General features: G+C 42.9%; 1 protein-coding gene across 2 annotated transcripts; it reads right to left on the reverse strand.

The window, feature by feature from the left end:
* Nucleotides 1-9574: 9574 nt before the first annotated feature.
* On the reverse strand, nt 9575-20503 carry TLR3 (toll like receptor 3). 2 transcript variants are annotated; one of them, XM_079305583.1, is made up of 6 exons: nt 20389-20431; nt 19993-20177; nt 17214-17662; nt 15790-15981; nt 12348-14173; nt 9575-11558 (listed from the first exon to the last, which is right to left on the reverse strand). In XM_079305583.1, exons 3-6 carry the CDS (start codon nt 17655-17657, stop codon nt 11330-11332), a joined length of 2691 nt encoding a protein of 896 aa, XP_079161709.1. In that variant the 5' UTR covers nt 17658-17662; nt 19993-20177; nt 20389-20431; the 3' UTR covers nt 9575-11329. The 2 variants fall into 2 exon arrangements, with proteins under 2 accessions (XP_079161709.1, XP_079161708.1); XM_079305582.1 differs by lacking the exon at nt 19993-20177 and having other exon boundaries at nt 9576-11558; nt 20389-20503.
* Nucleotides 20504-20708: the final 205 nt, after the last annotated feature.

Consider the following 20708-nt stretch of genomic DNA (forward strand, 5'->3'; position numbering starts at 1 on the left):
GAGAAACAAACTCCGCGCGGCACGCACCGGCCTGGGCGGGAGCGCCGCGCCGGCGGCGGGCCCGAGAGCAGCCCCGGTGACGGGCCCGAGAGCAGCCCCGTCAGCCGGCGCACCTGCTGCGGCCGGCAGGCCGGGAGAACGAAGCGTGGGCTTTCCCCTCCGCTTAGAGTCCCATCTAATAGCAAAGGGGTAAAACGAAGCCCACCTGCCATGGCAGCAGGGCCCTCTTCACACACCCGCGCATAGGAAGGGCGTAACAGAAGAGGGGAGTGAGGGCGGCCCAAACCACCTTTATCGCCATGCCAGGCAGACCCAAAAATGAACTGTGCAGAAGCAACAATTCACGTGCTTTGAAAGATGCTCCCGACCATCCCAGGCAATTTGGAGAGTGGTAGAGGGTGTCAGTGAGACAAACTGGACAGCTGGAGGTACACGAGCGGGGAATTGTTAACTTTACTCTAGCTTTTCAACACTGTGGTGTCTGCCTGGGTGAAGAGAAACCACACCAGCAGTTGTTGGGAACAGTGTAATGCTTGGTATTGTGGACAAGGCAAACATTGTGCCAGCTCAGAACATGGCAGGTCCCGTGGCCCTTGGAGCACCCAAAAGAGCAGCACAGGCTGAAAGTTAGCCCGGTTGCTTTATACATATGAGCCCCAGGATCATACATCAAGCAACTAGTTATAATATGGATTTTAAGTTAGCAGCCACTGGTCCACAACAAGCAAGGGTACAAAGTGAGAAATTTTATTCCTGCCTTGTCTTCCTAGCACATCAAGGAGTGCAGTGAGCTGACAGAGAGAGCACACAGAAGACCAAGTAGAAGACTGAAATTTGAAACTGGGATATTCCTTGCTTTTTTCTTACAAACCGGAATAAGTATGTTCTGACAAAACCTTATGGAATAGGTGCACTTAAATCTAAAAGCAGCACAATTTGAATTTATTCCTACCATAGTAAAAAGCCCTAACTAAGCCACAGTGAAAGTAGCATAATTGAGCTCATTGGTGGGAAGTATGTTTATCTCAGATATAGATAGTGTCCTGGTTCAAAAGGACAGGTGTCTGCCAGTAAGGGCAGAAGTTTCCCTTGGGAATAGAGACTTTGGTTCCACTCCCCCACCCCCAAGTATTATAATTGTTTGAATCAAGGACTCTGAGGCAGAGATAAGGGGGTGGGAATAACAGCTCTTTTACTAATATATCTAACTATAAAAACAGAAAACAATAACAGTTAAAATTGCTAACAGAATGAAATAGGTAACTCGGTGTCAGTCCCTTTAGATGCAAGCACGCTGTTTCCGTGCTTAGTCCCAGTCCGGATGTGCCAAAAAGGCAAGCGGGAACGGAGGCAGGAACGAGGGGGAGGGGCGGCAGCGGCCACGCCGGTCCCCGGGCAGGAACAGGCTGGAGCGGCGGCTCCTCGCTCACCGTGTGTGTCCGGGGGATCAGCTGTGTCCGCAGAGGCAGGAGGCTGGAACGGGGCAGATGCAGGGCAGGTGATCACAAAGGGTCTGGCTCTGCTGTGCTCGGCCGCGTGGGCTGATGATCCCCGGGCGTCCTCCTCCGAACTCGCCGGAAACCCGAGTGCCCTCCCGGAAGCCTCAGAGGCCCCTCCGGGAGCCGTTCCCACCCACCCCTTTGTCTGGACCCATCAGATATCCTGGGTGTAGCCCGGCCAGCTCCATTGGCATGATAATGGGAAAAATTCTTTCAATTGACACAGTAACAGAAAAACACTCAACCCCCAACATTATCCACCCCAAATTTTTTCCATGCCAACATGCTACATCATATTGAAATCTTTAAATTATATACATACATGTAGTTACAGGCACAGTATCATATATAGTTCACCCTAGAACAAGGTCCCCTTGGGGTATGCATCGGGTCTCTCCATCCTTTTGCATCACCCACCAAGTGCAACCTGGTCCTTGAGCGAAAACCACCCCACAAACAGGATTGTCTTTGCTGGAAGCAGAGTTCACCCAGACAGTTTTCCCTAACATGCCTCTCAAGTGTACCACTGGAACCTTATCTCCATCTGCTGCTCCCAAGGGCTCTGACTGGGCAGGGCCTGCTCGGTTAGTGGAACCTCGGGTATTCACTAACTATGTGGCCTTTGGTAGATTGATCTCCCAGTTCTTGAAAGTCCCCCCACCAAGTGCCTTTAAGGTGGTTTTAAGCAGACCATTGCACCGTTCGACTTTCCCAGCCGCTGGTGCATGGTAGGGAATATGGTACACCCACTCGATGCCGTGTTCTTTAGCCCAGGTGTTTATAAGGCTATTTTTGAAATGAGTCCCATTGTCTGACTCAATTCTTTCAGGGGTACCATGTCTCCAGAGGACTTGTTTTTCCAGGCCCAGGATGGTGTTCCAAGCAGTGGCATGGGGCACAGGGTAGGTCTCCAACCATCCGGTGGTGGCTTCTACCATGGTCAGCACATAGCGCTTGCCCTGGCGGGTCTGAGGCAGTGTGATACAGTCAATCTGCCAGGCCTCTCCGTACTTATATTTGGACCATCGCCCCCCATACCAGAGGGGCTTCACCCGCTTGGCCTGTTTGATGGCAGTGCACGTGTCACAGTCATGAATAACCTGAGAGATGCTGTCCATGGTTAGATCCACCCCTCAGTCTCGTGCCCACTTATAGGTGGCGTCTCTGCCCTGATGGCCTGAGGCATCGTGGGCCCATCGAGCCAGGAACAGTTCTCCCTTGTGTTCCCAATCTAAGTCTATCTTTGAGACCTCTATCTGTGCAGCCTGATCTACCTGCTTGTTGTGCCTGTGTTCTTCATTAGCCCGACTCTTGGGAACATGGGCATCCACATGACGGACTTTCACGGGGAGCTTCTCTACCCGAGTGGCAATGTCTTTCCACTCATCAGCAGCCCAGATTGGTTTTCCTCTACGTTGCCAGTCAGCCTTTTTCCACCTTTCCAGCCAACCCCACAGAGCATTGGCTACCATCCACAAATCAGTGTAAAGGTAGAGCTTTGGCCATTTCTCTCTCTCAGCAATGTCCAAGGCCAGCTGAACAGCTTTGAGTTCAGCAAGTTGACTCGATCCACCTTCTCCTTCGGTAGCTTGTGCAACCTGTCGTGTGGGGCTCCATACGGCAGCTTTCCACTTCCGGTTCATCCCCACAATGCGGCAGGAACCGTCGGTGAAAAGGGCGTAGCGTGTTTCATCTGCTGGCAGCTGGTTGTACGGTGGAGCTTCTTCAGCCCGGGTCACTTGCTTCTGCTCCTCTTCATCAGCGAGACCAAAATCTTCACCTTCTGGCCAGTTCGTAATTATCTCCAAAATCCCAGGGCGATTCGGGTTGCCAAAACAGGCGTGCTGCGTGATGAGGGCAATCCACTTGCTCCATGTGGCGTCGGTGGCGTGGTGGGTAGAGGGAACCTTTCCTTTGAACATCCACCCCAGCACTGGCAGTCGGGGTGCCAGGAGAAGTTGTGCTTCTGTGCCAATCACCTCTGAGGCAGCTTGAACTCCCTCATAGGCAGCCAAGATTTCCTTCTCTGTGGGAGTGTAGTTGGCTTCAGATCCTTTGTAGCTTCTGCTCCAGAATCCCAGGGGTCGGCCTCGGGTCTCACCAGGCACCTTCTGCCAAAGGCTCCAGGACAGACCATGGTTCCCAGCTGCAGAGTAGAGCACATTCTTTACCTCTGGTCCTGTCCTGACTGGGCCAAGGGCCACTGCATGAGCGATTTCCTGTTTGATCTGGGCAAAAGCTTGCTGTTGTTCAGGGCCCCAATGGAAATCATTCTTCTTGCGAGTGACCAGGTAGAGAGGGCTCACAATCTGGCTGTACTCAGGGACGTGCATTCTCCAAAAGCCGATAGCACCTAGAAAAACTTGTGTCTCCTTCTTGCTTGTTGGTGGAGACATTGCAGTGATCGTATTGATGACCTCAGTGGGGATCTGGCGCCGTCCATCCTGCCACTTCACTCCCAGGAACTGGATCTCTCGGGCAGGTCCTTTGACTTTGCTCTTTTTAATGGCGAAACCAGCTCCCAGCAAAATCTGGATGATCTTCTCTCCTTTCTCAAATACCTCCATTGCTGTGTTCCCCCACACGATGTCATCGATGTACTGCAAATGTTCTGGAGCCTCACCCTTCTCCAGTGCAGCCTGGATCAGTCCGTGGCAGATGGTGGGGCTGTGCTTCCACCCCTGGGGCAGTCGGTTCCAGGTGTATTGCACGCCCCTCCAGGTGAAAGCAAACTGAGGCCTGCACTCTGCTGCCAAAGGAATGGAGAAGAATGCATTTGCAATGTCAATGGTGGCATACCACCTTGCTGCCTTGGACTCCAGCTCGTACTGGAGTTCCAGCATGTCCGGCATGGCAGCGCTCAGTGGTGGAGTCACTTCATTCAATGCCCGATAGTCCACAGTCAGTCTCCATTCTCCATCAGATTTCTGCACAGGCCAGATAGGACTGTTGAAGGGTGAGTGGCTCTTGCTGACCACCCCTTGGCTCTCTAGATCACGGATCATTTTGTGGATGGGGATCACAGCATCTCGATTTGTCCGGTACTGCCGGTGGTGCACTGTCATGGTGGCAATTGGCACCTGTTGCTCAGTCACTTTCAGAAGTCCTACTGCAGAGGGGTTTTCTGACAGTCCAGGCAAGGTGTTCAACTGCTTAATGCTCTCTGTCTCTACAGCAGCTATTCCAAAAGCCCACCTGAATCCCTTTGGGTCTTTGTAGTAGCCGTTCCTGAGGAAGTCTATGCCTAGAATGCACGGTGCCCCTGGGCCAGTTACAATTGGATGTTTCTGCCACCCCTTCCCTGTCAGGCTAATCTCAGCTTCCAGCAAAGTGAATTCCTGTGATCCCCCCGTCACCCCAACAATGGGAACAGGTACCTTCCCCACATGTTCTGATGGTATCAGGGTGCATTGTGAACCAGTATCAACTAACACTTTATGTTTCTATGGCTTTGACGTGCCAGGCCATCGCACCCACACTATCCAATAGATCCTGTCATCCCATGCCTCTCCCTGGCTAGAGGCAGGGCCCCTCTAGCCCTGGTTATTATTTCTTTCCTGGGCATACATAGTGGAGGTTCCTTCCAGGGGATCTGACACAACATCCTCCTTGCTGTAATACCCTGCATCTTGCTTGTGGGAGGTTGAGGCTACCTTCATTTTAGTGCAGCTCCCTCGGTTAGCATTTCCCTTCCTGAGCTGACGCACCTGTGCTGCCAGGACAGAAGTGGGTTTCCCATCCCATTTTCCCATGTCTTCCCCATGGTCTCGCAGGAAAAACCACAGGTCAGCTCGTGAGGTGTACCCTCTCTCCCTAGCTGGGGGACGTGAAGCTCTGACTTGGGGGCCTGTGACTCGTACTGCTGCTACGCTGATCTTCCTCACCTCCTCAATTCTCTCTATCATCTCCTCCCTCATATCCCTCATCCTATCTTCGACCTGTTGGAGGTCCCTGGCCACGGCAGAGACATTAGCCTGCATTGGGCCATTCATCTTGCTCTCGAAATTTCTGAGTTTATTGGCAACAGAACACACTGTCTCTGGATGGTTATCAGCATTAATCATTGCTATGTAGGTGGTATATTGAGATGGACCCAAGGTTGCCAAGTTCCATTAACATCTGCCCTGTGCACTTGACCTTGTCAGGGTCATTGTCATGCTGTCCATCCCTCCCAAAGAGTACCTCTAATACTGCTGTCTCTCTCAGCTGCTGGATCTCTTCCTCAAGGGTCTTCCAGCGCATCCTACGGTGGTGCTCCTGCATTCTCTCTCTGTGTACAAACTTCTCTCTCACACTCATTAAAAGCCGGTCCCAGAGGGAAAGGAGGCCTTGCTCCCTTACGAATATCTGGTCCACACCTGAATCCTGGGCCAAGGATCCCAAATTCCTGGCCTCAGTTCCATCCAGTTGAACACCTGTTCCCGTAAGGTCCCAGACCCGGAGTAACCAAGTTGTGAAAGGCTCACGGCCCCGCCGAGCAATGTCTTTACGCAGGTTACAGAGACTATCGTATGAGTGGGACTCGGTGACAATCTCAACCTCTGGCTCCCTTGCTGGTTGTGAGGACCCTCCTTGCTGATCCCCATTATCTAAGTGCCTCGTTTTAATCTTAGATTTCCTAGTTTCCACAGGAGCAACTGCTGCTGGCTGTGGCTGCTCCTGTGATCCAGCTGGAACCTGGACAGATACAACATCTACGGGTTCCACTGCAGCACCATCTGACTCTCCCTCTTTAGGGCAGGGGGAGGGTTTCTCACCAGCTGGAGAAAAATACTCCTTCATCATCTGGCTATGCTTTTTCAACATCTGACTCTGCTCTTTCAGCATTTGGCCTATATCCTTCACTAGAGCCCCCACCCACTCTGGGTGGCTCATTTCTGCGGTGGGCTGTGGGGCAGCATCAGGCTCTGGGGCAGCATCCCTAGTCCCTGGGGCAGAGGCAGGTTCTGGGACAACATCCCTAATCCCTGGGGCAGGTATCAGAGTTGTTGTCCAAGCCAATATTACCTTGTTTCTGAATGCTAAGTAAAACAGGCCAATCAGCAACACCAGCCCCTGTATAATAACAGTGGCAATTAAAACAGATCTGAAATCCTTGAGAACCAGTGGGGTAGCCTCAAAAAACTGGGTGATGGGTTGGGAAAAAATTTCCCTTGCACTCATTACCTCACAGTAAGTACCATTACTGAAATAGCCCCAGAAACACGCAGTTAGAGTACGATAGCTCCGGATCCATGCAACCGCTTCCCAGAAAAAATTAAAAACCCATGAATTCCTGACATAATCAATCCACCAAACTAATCGGATAATAGCTACAGTAACTTTGGTGAGGGGGCCCAAATTCAAAAAAGGGCTTGCAAATGGGAGGGAGATGGCTGTGACCACATGGAACACAAACCAGATTAAACCAGACAACATATTGCCGGTTAAGAGAGCTGTTATTCCTGTCTTAACTCTCAACTCAGTGCCCTCAGGCCCCACGTTGGGCGCCAAAATCTGTCCTGGTTCAAAAGGACAGGTGTCTGCCAGTAAGGGCAGAAGTTTCCCTTGGGAATAGAGACTTTGGTTCCACTCCTCCCCCCCAAGTATTATGATTGTTTGAATCAAGGACTCTGAGGCAGAGATAAGGGGGTGGGAATAACAGCTCTTTTACTAATATATCTAACTATAAAAACAGAAAACAATAACAGTTAAAATTGCTAACAGAACAAAATAGATAACTCGGTGTCAGTCCCTTTAGATGCAAGCACGCTGTCTCTGTGCTTAGTCCACAGTCCGGATGTGCAGAAGGGCAAGCGGGAACGGAGGCAGGAGGGAGGGGGGAGGGGCAGCAGCGGCCACGCCGGTCTCGGTGGGAACGGGCTGGAGCGGCGGCTCCTCGCTCACCGTGTGTGTCCGGGGGATCAGCTGTGTCCGCAGAGGCAGGAGGCTGGAACGGGGCAGATGCAGGGCAGGTGATCACAAAGGGTCTGGCTCTGCTGTGCTCGGCCGCGTGGGCTGATGATCCCCGGGCGTCCTCCTCCGAACTCGCCGGAAACCCGAGTGCCCTCCCGGAAGCCTCAGAGGCCCCTCCGGGAGCCGTTCCCACCCACCCCTTTGTCTGGACCCATCAGATATCCTGGGTGTAGCCCGGCCAGCTCCATTGGCATGATAATGGGAAAAATTCTTTCAATTGACACAGTAACAGAAAAACACTCAACCCCAACAGATAGATAGATAGATAGATAGATAGATAGATAGATAGATAGATAGATAGATAGATATGAACATCACTGTCTGTAACTTGTTCATTACTCCCTATGTCCTACTTCTGGCTAGAAGAGGGTTAGTGTTTGCAGTAGCAAGGAGAGGAGGCATGGCTGAGGTTATTCTGTATCACCTCACATCAAGCACAAGGGTCCTTTCTCATCATGTTCCATGTGGTAAGAACTCACATGTGAATCGATCACCTCTCTTGTACACTCTCTTATGAATATTGTTCGTTGCTGTTTGGTTTTTGTGTCACTGCTTTTTTAAGTAAATTGTTTTTATCTCAATTCATGATCTTTACCTTTTGTGCCTCCAGTTCTGCTCTCCAGCCTTCCAGGGGAAGGGAGGAGGGAGCAAGCAGTTTAGAACACTAAATTGGGGAATTCTATTCCTAAACCATGACACCCTGTCATTCAAGATCTCCAGAAAGAGTCAGGTTCCACTCCAAATCTCCACACTTGAGCATTGTGCCTCATTTAAGCCCTTTACATATTCTGCTTTCAATGCAAACAGCTACTATTTAGTTTTATGCAGTATATTTGATATTACAAGTTTGGAACTTTTCATTTATTTGGCATTCAACTCATCAGCAAATCAGCATAATACAATCTGATGCTGCCCACTGCAAAGAGACTGGCCAGCTCAGACACAGACTGTGAATCCTGAAAGCACTTACAACTCTTAGCCATGATAATCCCATTTATTTACTCTCAATAAAACTGTCAAACAAATCTACAGGAACAGAGCAGAAGTAGGTAGCTTTCAGAAAAACAAAGAAAACTTACAGGAAAATTTTAGATCTGGTATAACTCATGATTACCACCAGCCCTGTGATTATTACTTTTGTAACTTTTTTTAATACATTAGACTTATTCTCATTTTGAACCTATATAATGTCTTTTACTGTGGTAAATTATTTGGAACTGAATCTAGAATTGTTTAGAATGTATTAATCATATGTTTATAATTTAAAGTGAATTTTCATTCATCACCAAGTATTTCTTGTTTGTATTCCTAGCTGTATTACAAAACTAAGCATCCAAAACATTTTTTCCCTGTTCTGAAACCGGTTTGGGGGGCTTTTGTAGTAACTAGAAAAATCTTTAGGAATTAGACATGCTGTCATTTGTCAGGCTTTAAGGTCAGAAAAAACCATTTGATCATCTAGTCTGATGTCGTGTCTAACATTTCACCACAGTGTTTCTCCATGCATTCTCTTCATCTTTGTGTAATTTTTAATATCCGTGTGAACTACTGGCATCTTCTAAACAATTTATATTGATGTGGAAAGAGAAATTCTGCTGCTATGTGTCGTTGCAGATTTAGGATAGGAACACTGTCACATGTTAGTCTGTTAAATAAGAGGAAGAACAATTGACATGGTGCATACCTGGCACACCATAATTACCAACTTGCCTCCTCAACTTTCATGGCCTAAGCATGAAGAAAGAATTTGTCACTTCGCCTGAAAAGGTAAGAAAGATGAGATGAAAGCATCACAATGGGGATAATCCTATTACTGTAATTAGGGAGCCATCATTTATCACTTCAGCTGTAAACAAAGCCTGTTTGTTTTCATTCAGGACTTCCCAAGCAAGAGAAGACACCTGAATCCCCTTTACTATTCCAGTGCATGAAAAATCTTATTTAACCATTTATTTGTGTTGTTTAGATTTTTATCCTCATGCAACATAGGAAACCTGTTAAAACCCAGTGGGATTTTTATATGTATAGATATAGCAAGTAATGAGGAAAGCTGTTTAAAATTTTGAATGTAGAATTGTTTCCTAAAGCAGTAAAGCAGCTTTCTTGTAGCAATAGCGGAGTTGAAGTTGAGGGAAATGCTAGGGGGAAAAAGCAGTTTTGAAATATTTCTGAGCTACTGAAGGATCACAGACAGACCTATTAAAAGCTGACAAAGTTTTAGAAGGCCCTTGAAGCAGCAATTAAATATTAACAAAAATATACAAATTACTGCCTTGTGTCTATTTTACAAGAACTTATGCTCAGACTCACCATTTTAGCCACTGTTAAATGTTATAAACACCCTTGCAAAGCACCTTTTGCTCAGCCTCAGCTCTCTCTCCAGATCAAGCTGCTAGCCCATATGTTTGAACCTTAATGCCCTGGCAATTGCCATCTAGCCCACATTTCTGTAAAATATGTTCAGGAAAAAATCAAACTAGTTAATGTGCAAGAAATTAAACTACAGAATTCTATCAGATTTCTTTAGCTATCAGTGGCTTGTCTGAAGTTTCTTCTGTCTTCACTCAGAACCAGGACTAAAAAACATGAAGGAGACGAAATTACTCGTGTTTGGGCTTGGTTGTTTATTAAATCTTATCTAAAGTACAGAGACAACACTTGCAGCTTCCACCTAGAAGCAAGCAAACTGGAGGTGAACCTAGCTAGCTACAAGGTCTCTTAAAGCTAAACAATCCAATAGAGAATTAACACTTATATTATTTATACTTTTAACCCAATAACTCAATTCCTGTGAGCCACAGTGCAGCACTAACTGTCCAACTAGAAACTACTACCTGAAATCATGAAGAAGAAAGAAGATGAACACCAAAAAGAGACACCACCCAAAATCCTCCATCTTGTCCCATACCTATTACTGTATTATAGAAACCTCAAATTTTAAACCCTTCACCATTTGAAATCACACACTTCTATTTAACTACACACCCATAACTTTGTCACTCAAATTTGGAAGCCTTCTCCAAGTCCTCCGGTCAAAAGCAGTGTTCTCCAGGGGGTCAGTGCCAGAAAGCACAGAAAGCTCAAAAACCCCAGGTTTCTGGGATCCAACATATTATTAAAATATCTGTGTCTTTATTCATTTTATACAGGTGCAGCAGTTGTACCTTGGCCATGCTTCACATTGATTTCAAGTTCTGTGTACAGGCATACAGTTTTGTGCTGCATTCTAAGAATCAAGGTGACCATCTCTCAGCATTAATGTCCTGACAGCTCTCTGAATTTCACCAGAGAAGAGCAAAAAATTTTTTTTCCATATACCAAATTTATTACATCAGTTGACTCATAAGCCTGAAAGGCACTTTTTGATAGCAACCAGTATTAGCCCCCACAGAAAACATAATCACAAAGGTTTTAAAACACACTTTAAAAAGGCTATATCTCTTGGTTTGAATTACAGAAGTAATTTTCTTTGTTACTGACTGTGTTTCACAAGGAAAGCTTTCCAGTTTGAGGCACTGAATCCCCCATATTTCAAAAGCAAGTAGTAGTGTCCACTCTACCTTCTACAAATAATTTCTTGTTTCATCATTAATGCATTTGCTTTTGTATATCCCCTTAGAGAGTCTATGTCTTTTCTACCCTACATCATTTCCTAGAACATCAGTGATTCTTACTGCTCTTCAGAATTTCTACCACATTTTTAATACACTGATTGAAATGACTATCCACCATGATCCCTTTTAAGGTCACTTCAGTGCAGCTGAATTAAAATATCAGCAAAAAACATGAATATAAACAAAAAAAATTTAAATTATAGGGACTGTATTTACAGGATGACAAAAATTACCCCATAATTCAAATCTTTAGTTCAAAAATCAGTGCACTTTACTTTTAGATTTAAGTGCCATTACTAATTGCTGATGAAATGCACTGATTCGTTCTCTCTGGGCTGGCCAGTTCAAGATGCAGCGAGATCTGAACATTCCTCTTCTCAGATGAAGTGCATGGTACAACTTGTAATCTTGGATATCATCAAGAAAGATCAGTATGATGGAGTCTCGACTTTGTTCAACAGCCTGCTGAAGAGCTTGATATACCTTGAAACTGAAGCAAAAAAAAGACAAAAATCAATGTTTTATTTTATGTGAAAGAAAAAGACAAACAGTTCTTGACAGGGGTCTTAATGTCTATTTTGTGATACACAATGGTTATTATTTTTCTTAAAATAGTTGTTTCTATCTAAAAATAAAAAAATTGCTCTAAAAATATAACCTAAGTCTATTGTCTTGATATAGCCTTGTGTAGCAAAATCCCTTTCTTTACAAAACCACTATACAAGAATGGTGAGAAGACTATCTTAAAGGCAAACAAAAATCTTTTTTTGATGCTAGTGGTCTTACTCGTTGCTCTTCTTCAAATGTGTAATTTTAAGGAAAGCAATCTGCAAAGATGGCAGCCTGACTTCTACAAACAAAACAAACAAAACAAAAGATCCTCCGAAAAAAAAAACCAAAATCAAAATTAAAAAAAAAAAACAACAAACCAACCAACCAACCAACCAACCAAAAAAAAAACAAAAAAACCAAACAAAAAAAAAACCCCAACATAAATAAACAAAAAACCAAAACAATCAAACAAACCACAAAAAACATTCAAGAAAATGCCTAAAACATTGACTTAGTTATTCAAATGTACACTACCATATGTGTGAAACAATTAAGTTCATTAACTTAGGAATTATTCTGAAGTGACAATATATTAGGTAAAAATATTAAAGTAGATTTTGTATAGATTTTTCATTAAATTCAATTTTTCATTAAATTACAATTAAAAAATGATCTTGCTAAAATATCAATTTTTCCTCTTACAGATAAAATTTTATATCCTACTCACTTTTTGCACCAGGGATCCTGTAACAGGTATTCAGTCACAACAAAAATAGTCTTCCTGCTCCTTTTTATGCTGTCAATTGTGGCTTCAAATTCAGATACACCTGCTTCAAAATCCCGTTCTTCTAAACAAAACTTGATTTCAAAGTGGTTAATTTTTTCCAGAGACATGAAATTTTTGGACACCCAGTTCTGGTCCTCTTTTGCATGAATAATGTAAGCATCATAATCATACTGTTCCTGTTGTCTCTCAAATTCTTTAAAACCAAGCATTCGATTGACTAAAATATTCCAGTAGAAAGCTATTCTCCACCCTTCAAAATGGATGGTAAGGACAATAAAAATGAGTAGTGTCACAAAAGTGGAAGAGATCACAAAAAGAAGTTGAAATGGAGCACTGTCTTTGCAGGCTGAACTATCAAAATACAAAACCAGACTGCCATGATATTTAGGTGGGGTGTTGCAAATGTACTGGGATCTCAATCCAGGTATATCTACTTGGGTCTTATTAAGCCAATCAGCAAACCAAGCAATGCTTTCACAGGTACAATCAAAGGGATTGGAATCCATCTCTAGTATTTTCAAGCTCCTGAAAGGTGGGCCAAATACTTTTTCTTCAACTGAGGTTATCAGATTTTTCTGAAGGTTCAATGAACTCAGAGAGGCCTGGTCATCAAACAGAGTTGCTGGAAGCAAATTCAAATTATTCGATCCTAAATTCAAGTGTTTTAATTGAAACAGACCCTTGAAAACCTGAACTGGAATTTCATCAAGCCCATTTGATTTTAAATTAAGAATCTGCAAATTGGGAAGACCTTTTAAAAAAAGAACAGGACCACCTGGATTTGCATGTTTCCAAAGTCGGGCTAAATTATTGTGCTCCAAATCCAGGATGTCAAGTTGCTCAAGTCCATCGAACAAGTCTTCTTTTATGTTTGCTATGTTGTTATTGCTTATGTCCAGGATAGTCAGGTTTCGTAGAGGATGAAAAGGTGAAGGAGAAAGTGCCAGATTACTGCAGCCTACTTTCCTCAGCATCAGTTTTCGAAGGCTTGGGACAAAAACGAATGATTCACTTTGCAAAGTCAAGTTTTTATTATAGGAAAGATAAATATCTTGTATATTATTGAGACCTTTAAACTCATGACCTGTAAGCTGTTGACTAATTTCATTGAGACCAAGATCAAGAATTCTCAGGTGTCCCAGGGAAGAAAATGCCCCATTTTCTATTGTAGAGATTCTGGTTTTTGTGAGGTTGAGAACCAGTAAGCTAGAATTAGCAAGTGATGAAAATGTTTTATTAGTTATTTTTTGTAAGTTTATGTTGCAGTTGCAGAGGCTCAGATATTTCAGGTTGTTCAGACCTGTGAATGTATTAGCAGTAATTCCTGGAAAATTGTTATTGTCCATTATAAGGTACTCTAGCTGGTATAGCCAATGAAAAGAAAAACCTTCAATTTTCCCAGTAATTGAGTTTATGAGATTCAAATATTTAAGGCTGGATAATCCATAAAATAAACGCGAAGATATATGAATATTATTAAACTTCATGTTTAAATATTGTAAACTTGAAAGCCACTGATATGAGTCATTTTCTATGGCAGAGAGAGAATTTTGGGAAAGGTTTAAAATTGTAAGATTTGTTCCTTGCAGTCCCTGGAAAGTTGAGTTGCCAATGTAAGAAAGTTTCACATGACTCAGTGAGAGGTTTCGAATTGCTGTGTTTGATAATTCCATACAAAGTTTCTTTGTGCGATTTTCGTGAAGTTCAACATTGTTCAGTATGAGGCCAAACAGATTTCCAATTGAATGGAAACATCCCGTATGAAACTGAAAGGACAAGAAAAAAAAGTCTTGACCTCAACAAGGGGATTCTGTAAGAAAGCTGACCAATAAAGCGAAAGCTTACAAACATTTTCGAATGAGATTTTCAAGCAGAATAGAACTTCTACACCCAGATTGCTTCACAGCCACGTTCAGACAAACAGTTTTTTGGAGTTTACACTTCTCATGACAATAGTTCTATCATTTCTAACATGATTATCATGAATCTGAGTAGTATTATTTCAGAAGAAGATAGAAAGCGGCTTAGTGAAATGCAAGTTTGTATCCAACGACCAAAACTCCTTCTCTAGAAGTATCTTAAAATTTTTGATATCTTTCTTCAGCTTTCTGTTATTGGTATCTGCTAGGTATACTAACTTACTAGTTATTAGACAAGAAGAATCCCAGTTTCTCTGTGCAAGCAGACGCTACTATGAAATCTAATACTACACACTTGCTTTCACAATATGGATCACAAGCTTTTATCATAGAGTTGGCCCCTCATCTTGATAAAGATATCAGTTGAGAGATTAAATACTCCATTTGTCAGAATGATTCAAATGCATAAGGCTACTTTCTAGATAGCAATACTGTAAAACCAGAGCAGCTGAAAGTAGCACAAAGCAGCAGTGCCTGAGAAAGGAATAATGCCATTTACTCGTCCACACCCTGTACCCTTGTGCCAGAATAGCCCTACATGCAGTCACACAGTGCAACGGGTAGGGAACCAGTGTGACCACAGGCTAACCAAGCCAAAACACTATAGTTTCCTCAGTGATCCAGCACATGGTCTCATAAAAGCTGGTATCAGAAAGAGAGAGGGATGAAGCTCCAACCAAAAGAGGATGACGGGATTCACTCTTAGGACTGGTACAAACTTATAGCACCTTAAAATATTCTTGTAGATTCCTTGTACATATTTTTCAGAGATCAATCAATTGAAAACAAATCAAAAGAAGCAAACAAAAACCAAACAAACCAAGGAAATTCAATGCATATTCAGTATTCGTATGCTGAGGGTCAACCAGTTAAGAATGGTCACACTTACCATCACTCTTCAAAGAATTCTAACTCTGAGAAGCAGGTCAGAGGGCACAGTGAGGTAGATGGAAGACAAAGCACTTATGTGGGTTTTTTTAAGAGCAGTGAGTATATGTTCCTGGCATAGTTATTTCTCTGGAGTTCCTATAGCCACAGGTGAAAGCTCTCCTTTATTAACTGGGAAGTGAAACCTAGATTGTATAACCAAACTTGCATATAACCGCACTTTTTACCCACTTAGAAAGTGTGTCAGCCCTTCACCTTCAGCACATGCAAATAAAGTTCTGCACAGAAAATACCTGGTAAGGATTCTTAGAGCATCTTGATTTAGGTCTTGCTTGAGACCTCTGATCTACATGGAGCCAGCCTGTATGAAGCCAGCCTGTGCTGATTTCAGTGGCAAAATAAGAATTCTGTAAATCACTGCTGGAGGTCAGGAGTGATGGTGTGTAGAACAGAATGTGTTTTGGACTTCAGGGGGTCAAAATTGTATTGTAAATGCCGTACAACCATAAAGGGTAAATCAGGATAGTTCCATTTTATACTTACACCTGTTAAATTTCTGTTGAAGTGCTTCCTACCTCTTTTAGTGGATTTGATGACAAATCAAGACTATTCAATGAGGTATTGCTAAGAAAATTGAAGTCTTCTTTTTTCAGCTCTGTGATTTGGTTGCTACCCAACATGAGTTCATGGAGTTTCTCCAGCTGTTGCTCCAATCCTAAATTGGCTGACTTCAAAGAATTATGAGATAGGTCCAAAATATTCAAGTTCTGGAGAGAAGATGCAAAAAAAAGAAAAGTATAATTTTTTAATTTTTATTTTACGTAATACACAGAAAAATTAGAAGTAGTTCATTAGAGTATAATTGGTTAGAAATTAGTTGTAATACTACACTTAAATAAATTTGTAATAGAGAAATGGCAGCTTTCAAGCTCCTGCTGGCAGAAGTATTTTGTATCTTTCACACCAGTAACTTTCATGGTATTAATGGTATTAACCTACTAAAGTTTCTACTGCAAACCAAAGTAGATTTAGTTAAAGTTCCTTAATTTGATGAAAGCCTTCCTGCCTCAGATAAAGTGATAAATGCAAAAGCCTACAGCTGGCTGCAGTTACAACTACTGCAGTATTAAACAACTTTTCAGCATGGTCCAGCCTCATAAATGCAATAAGGAAGGTGAAGTTCCCAGCATGGAAGCTGGTTGAACTCACTTGAATTGTGTCAGCAGTCCTACAATGCAAGCTGTATTTACAATACTTTATGTAACTGAACTGGAATACTGAATTCAACAGAAAAGTTTGGACCTACTCCAAACCACATGCACACTCATAAGAACACTGAGTGATAATTAGTACCTACACATGGTCTTTACTTTACTTTTTTTTTGTCCTTACACTTTTCCTTTTACATGATTCCTGCCTGGTGCAAAGACAGTGAAATATTCCCTTCCTGTTTCTGGTGGTGATTCCCCATCTCTGCTACAGACAAGAATATTTAACCACATGTAAACTACCAGAGAAAGCAAAGGTACAATAAAAGCATTTGTACTCTTTCTAAGTTCTTGAAGTCCTGAGAGATACTACCTTCAGCCTAAGCACTGCCCTTCCAGGTTTGAATAGTTAAACCTCAACCTTAACAATTTAGGCTACCAGCTAAAATTCTAAAATTTAAGCTACCAGGCAGCTCAGATCCCACACCCTCCACTTTGCTGCTATTCTCATCATCTACTGCTGCTCAGCACATATCCTGCATGGAGAGGTGCTTCAAAGGGATGCAACCCAGGAAAAGGAATGGAGACCATTGACTCACAAAGATGACTGAGACTCCAACGTGCTATAACAGAAGGAGCCACAAGGCCTCTTCTTCAGCAAAAATCAGTGAAAGATTGTATGTTGGGTATTTTGAGATACAAAGGCAACAGTTTTGTATACACACTGGAAAATACAGTAAATTTCCCATTTATACTTTATTTACATAAAAAGGCATATTTCTAAATCTTACCTTCAGGGTTTTGAAAGGATCATTTTTTATATTTAGTCTGTTGAATCCTAGATTGAGTTCGGTCAGGTTGGTGCAGGAAGCAAAGACTCGGTCAGGAAGCTTATACAATTCATTATGTTCTAAATTCAGAATCTGCAACAGGGGCACATTTTGGCACAGTTCTGGTTGCAGTTTAGAGATGCTGTTGTAGCCTGCATTCAAGTAAACCAGCTGGCTGTACTTGGTCAGATTTGCAGGGCCTAGCTGTCTTAGCTGATTATGAGAAATGTCCAAACTCGTTATATTGTTTGGGAGATCAGAGGGAATTTGAGTCAGCTTTAGGTGACTGCAGTCAGCCATTTCATTTTGGATATGACATTGCTTTCCAGCTGATGCACATGGCCAGAAGACAAACATCAGTCTGACATACAGGCTGCTCCACCAAAGAATAGCATTTCGCATCATTCTATCTGCAAAGGCAAAATGAACACTATAAATTACAATCATTTTGACATGACTTGCATCTTCAACTGAAGGCAAGCAAGGCTTTAAAAAGTATATGATTTCATAGTGACCAAACAGTAAGTGTTTTTAGTTCATGAATCTTTTTCTGCATTCATTTCTTCAGATGAGTTATGTCTAATCTCTCTAAATAAAGACTTTTATTTAAAAGCAATAGTATTGTCTTACATAAAAATAGATATGTTCAAAAAGCTACCAACTTTATCTATTATCAATGAAAATTTCCCATCACTTTCTCTTTTCTGATTAATTTTGCATTGCTTTAACATTAATAAAATACAACAAATATGACAAATTGTACATAAGCCTCTCAATGTTAGTAATTGATCTCTGAGCTTAATTACATATAAAATATTTATAGCTATATGCAGTAAAAATGCATAATATACCACTTTTTTTCTTTTACTTTTCTTGACAGTTTTTATTTTAAAAGCCAATCACACAAAATTCTCTCACTCTATCTTATACAGAAAGAAAGAATACCATACTGTGGAAACATATATAAGAAAGTATGAACACAGAAAATAAATCACTACCAACTTAACCAGAGAAAGAAATGGAACAGAATCAAGGTGTAAAAGAGAGACTGCCCATAGCTTCAATATATTTGTCCAAATACTTTCAGGAAAATGTACACATTTAAGAATTGATATACTCCATCCAGGATATTTTGGTCACTTAGATTAGGATATCAGCCTTTAAACTCTAATTTTCAATGGCTTTACCAGTTTTGTCACTGCATTTCTAATAAATCTTAGGCTTTTTCATATTTTGGTTAATTTTCCATTTAGTATCATTAGGTTTAAATTCACCTAGTAGTCTTGTAATGAAACTTTATTGTACAAGGAAGAAAATTAATTCCATATAAATTATGACAAGAACAGAGCAGTAAGAGCTCAGTAGGGTTTGACTAGCCTTCTGAGTCGTAGAACTTGTCTAATTAAATGGTATTTCTTCTAATCAAAAGTGGAGTCCTCTGTATCTTCCATATTATTGTCTACAGAATTAATCTTTAGTAGAGGTAGAACACACTTTGTGAGTGCTTGCCAGAAAGGTTTTTTCATGCTTTAGCAGAGAAGAAGAGTAAGCTTAGGTTCCTGCCTTCAATTTTTTCTTTTTTTAAAAAATAGAAAGCTTTTACTTTCAACCCTGTTGATTAAAATGTCACCACAGTATTGATACACGCATTTCTGTATGGCCTTCTGTCAACAAACTTGGAGCTGACCTACCAACCACAATTTCCCAATGAGCTCAGTCTCAGCAGGATGGGCTCCCAGGCAGAGCAGGCTGTTATTGCCCCAGTACAGAACAGGCTATAGATGGGAATACACCTGCCTAGACTTCACAGGAAGCTAGAAGAGCTTCTCAAAAGACTAAGTCATGGGAAGTATGAGCTTTCTTACTTCTACATCTCCCATTTTCCTTTGCTAGGAACCTCTGTTTAATTAATATTATTGAGCTTTGAGCACATTGGATCACTGCACTTTAGCAAACAATGAAACAAGAAATGAGAAGAAAAATTAAACCAGTACATTTGTATAGAAAAAAAGTTCTTCATAACTGATGTTTTCTAAAGAGGCAAGCTTCCACTAGCATAACACAACACTCTAAGGAATTGACACTGCAACCTGCAGCCAAACAGGAGCTCTGCAGGTCAGACCCAGCAGAGCTTGTCTCCACAGCTGACCTGCCTTTTCAGAGGGCATGCATTAGGACTGCTCCAGTGGCAAAAAGTCACATTATAGTGGCCAGAGGGGAACCTCATGGCTGCCCTTTTGGAAGCAACCTGGCCATCTAAGGAGAGACATTTGTATAATCCAGTGGGAATGGGGACACAAGCAAGGGATAGAGGGACATAAAATATTGTAAAGGCACACACAAAGGACAACCAAAGGTGGTTTAAAATAAACTTAATGAAAAAACAATTCCCTGTTGGGTACTGCATGTCAGGCTGACCCACATCCTGCAGCTCTCACAGTTCTCCATTCATCTGCCACTGGTTAATGGGGAAGAAGAGGGGACAGCAAACTCTTGGTCCTGCAGACAGCCTGCCCTGCTACAGCTGCTGCCAAACACAGCATCCACATCCCTGTAGCTGAGGAAAATAAATGACCACTTGTCCCACCTCATCTGCACCCCAACTGCTGGAAGCACTAAGGAAAACAACAGGGAAGCTTTCCTGTGACAGAAGCTTGCATCCCGGTCTGCATCATTCTCAGGGTTCGTCTTAGAGTGATCAGACAGCTGCTGGGCTCTGCAGCAATTGTTGCCAGCTCACCTTTAAGTTTGAAATGCAGAAGAAATGTACTACACAATCACGAAACGGGCTCTTTGGCTGGCTTCCAGCGAGGCCCAATGGGCTGCCTTTTCCTGGTTTTCTCATTGCAACAGGTCTGGAACTAGCTTTAGGTGTTTTAGCTTTGCCTGAGGGTCCAGTGATGAAAGCACACACCCATTATCAAACTTCAGGGACAGCGTTTCAGATGGGCAAAAGAAAGAAACACAGATCTAACATTATGAGCAAGAACTTTAAAAACTAGCACTGACTTGGCCAACTTTCAAGTTAAGAGAAATCCAGGATCAAGGAAATCACCCAAACTCCTGAGCAGCACTTTGCCTTTCCACCTCGATATTCACATTTATTACTATGAAGTGAAGAATTTTGCCGACTCACCTCTGCGGGCTCTATTCCCTTGTGTCTGGAAGCATCCCGGCTCAGCAGGAGTTGCTCAGCGCCCGCACACCGTGAGGAAGCGCTGCGCAGCGGCGGCAGAAGTGAAAGCGAAAGCGCGGCCGGGCGCGGCGAGGAAGGGGAGCGGCGGATGAGCATCCCCGCAGCGGCAGCCGCACACCCTGCATCGCTCCGAGCCCCCCCGCGATGAACGGTGCCGAGCTGCTGAGGGTGGGCATGGCTCCGAACCTCACAGCTGGGCTGCTGCTTGTGGCTGCTGACCGCGAGTAAACCGATTGAAACACACAGATGTGCCACAAGTG

This window comes from Erithacus rubecula (assembly GCF_903797595.1).
Source record: "Erithacus rubecula genome assembly, chromosome: 5".
NCBI lineage: Eukaryota > Metazoa > Chordata > Aves > Passeriformes > Muscicapidae > Erithacus > Erithacus rubecula.

Coding starts and splice junctions, on each gene's coding strand:
- TLR3 (XM_079305583.1), bottom strand. CDS start 17,657: ATGATGCGAAATGCTATTCTTTGGTGGAGCAGCCTGTATGTCAGACTG. Junction 14,174..15,789: donor CATCAAATCCACTAAAAGAG/GTAGGAAGCACT, acceptor TTGTCCTTTCAG/TTTCATACGGGATGTTTCCA. Junction 11,559..12,347: donor CAGGATCCCTGGTGCAAAAA/GTGAGTAGGATA, acceptor TTTTTGCTTCAG/TTTCAAGGTATATCAAGCTC.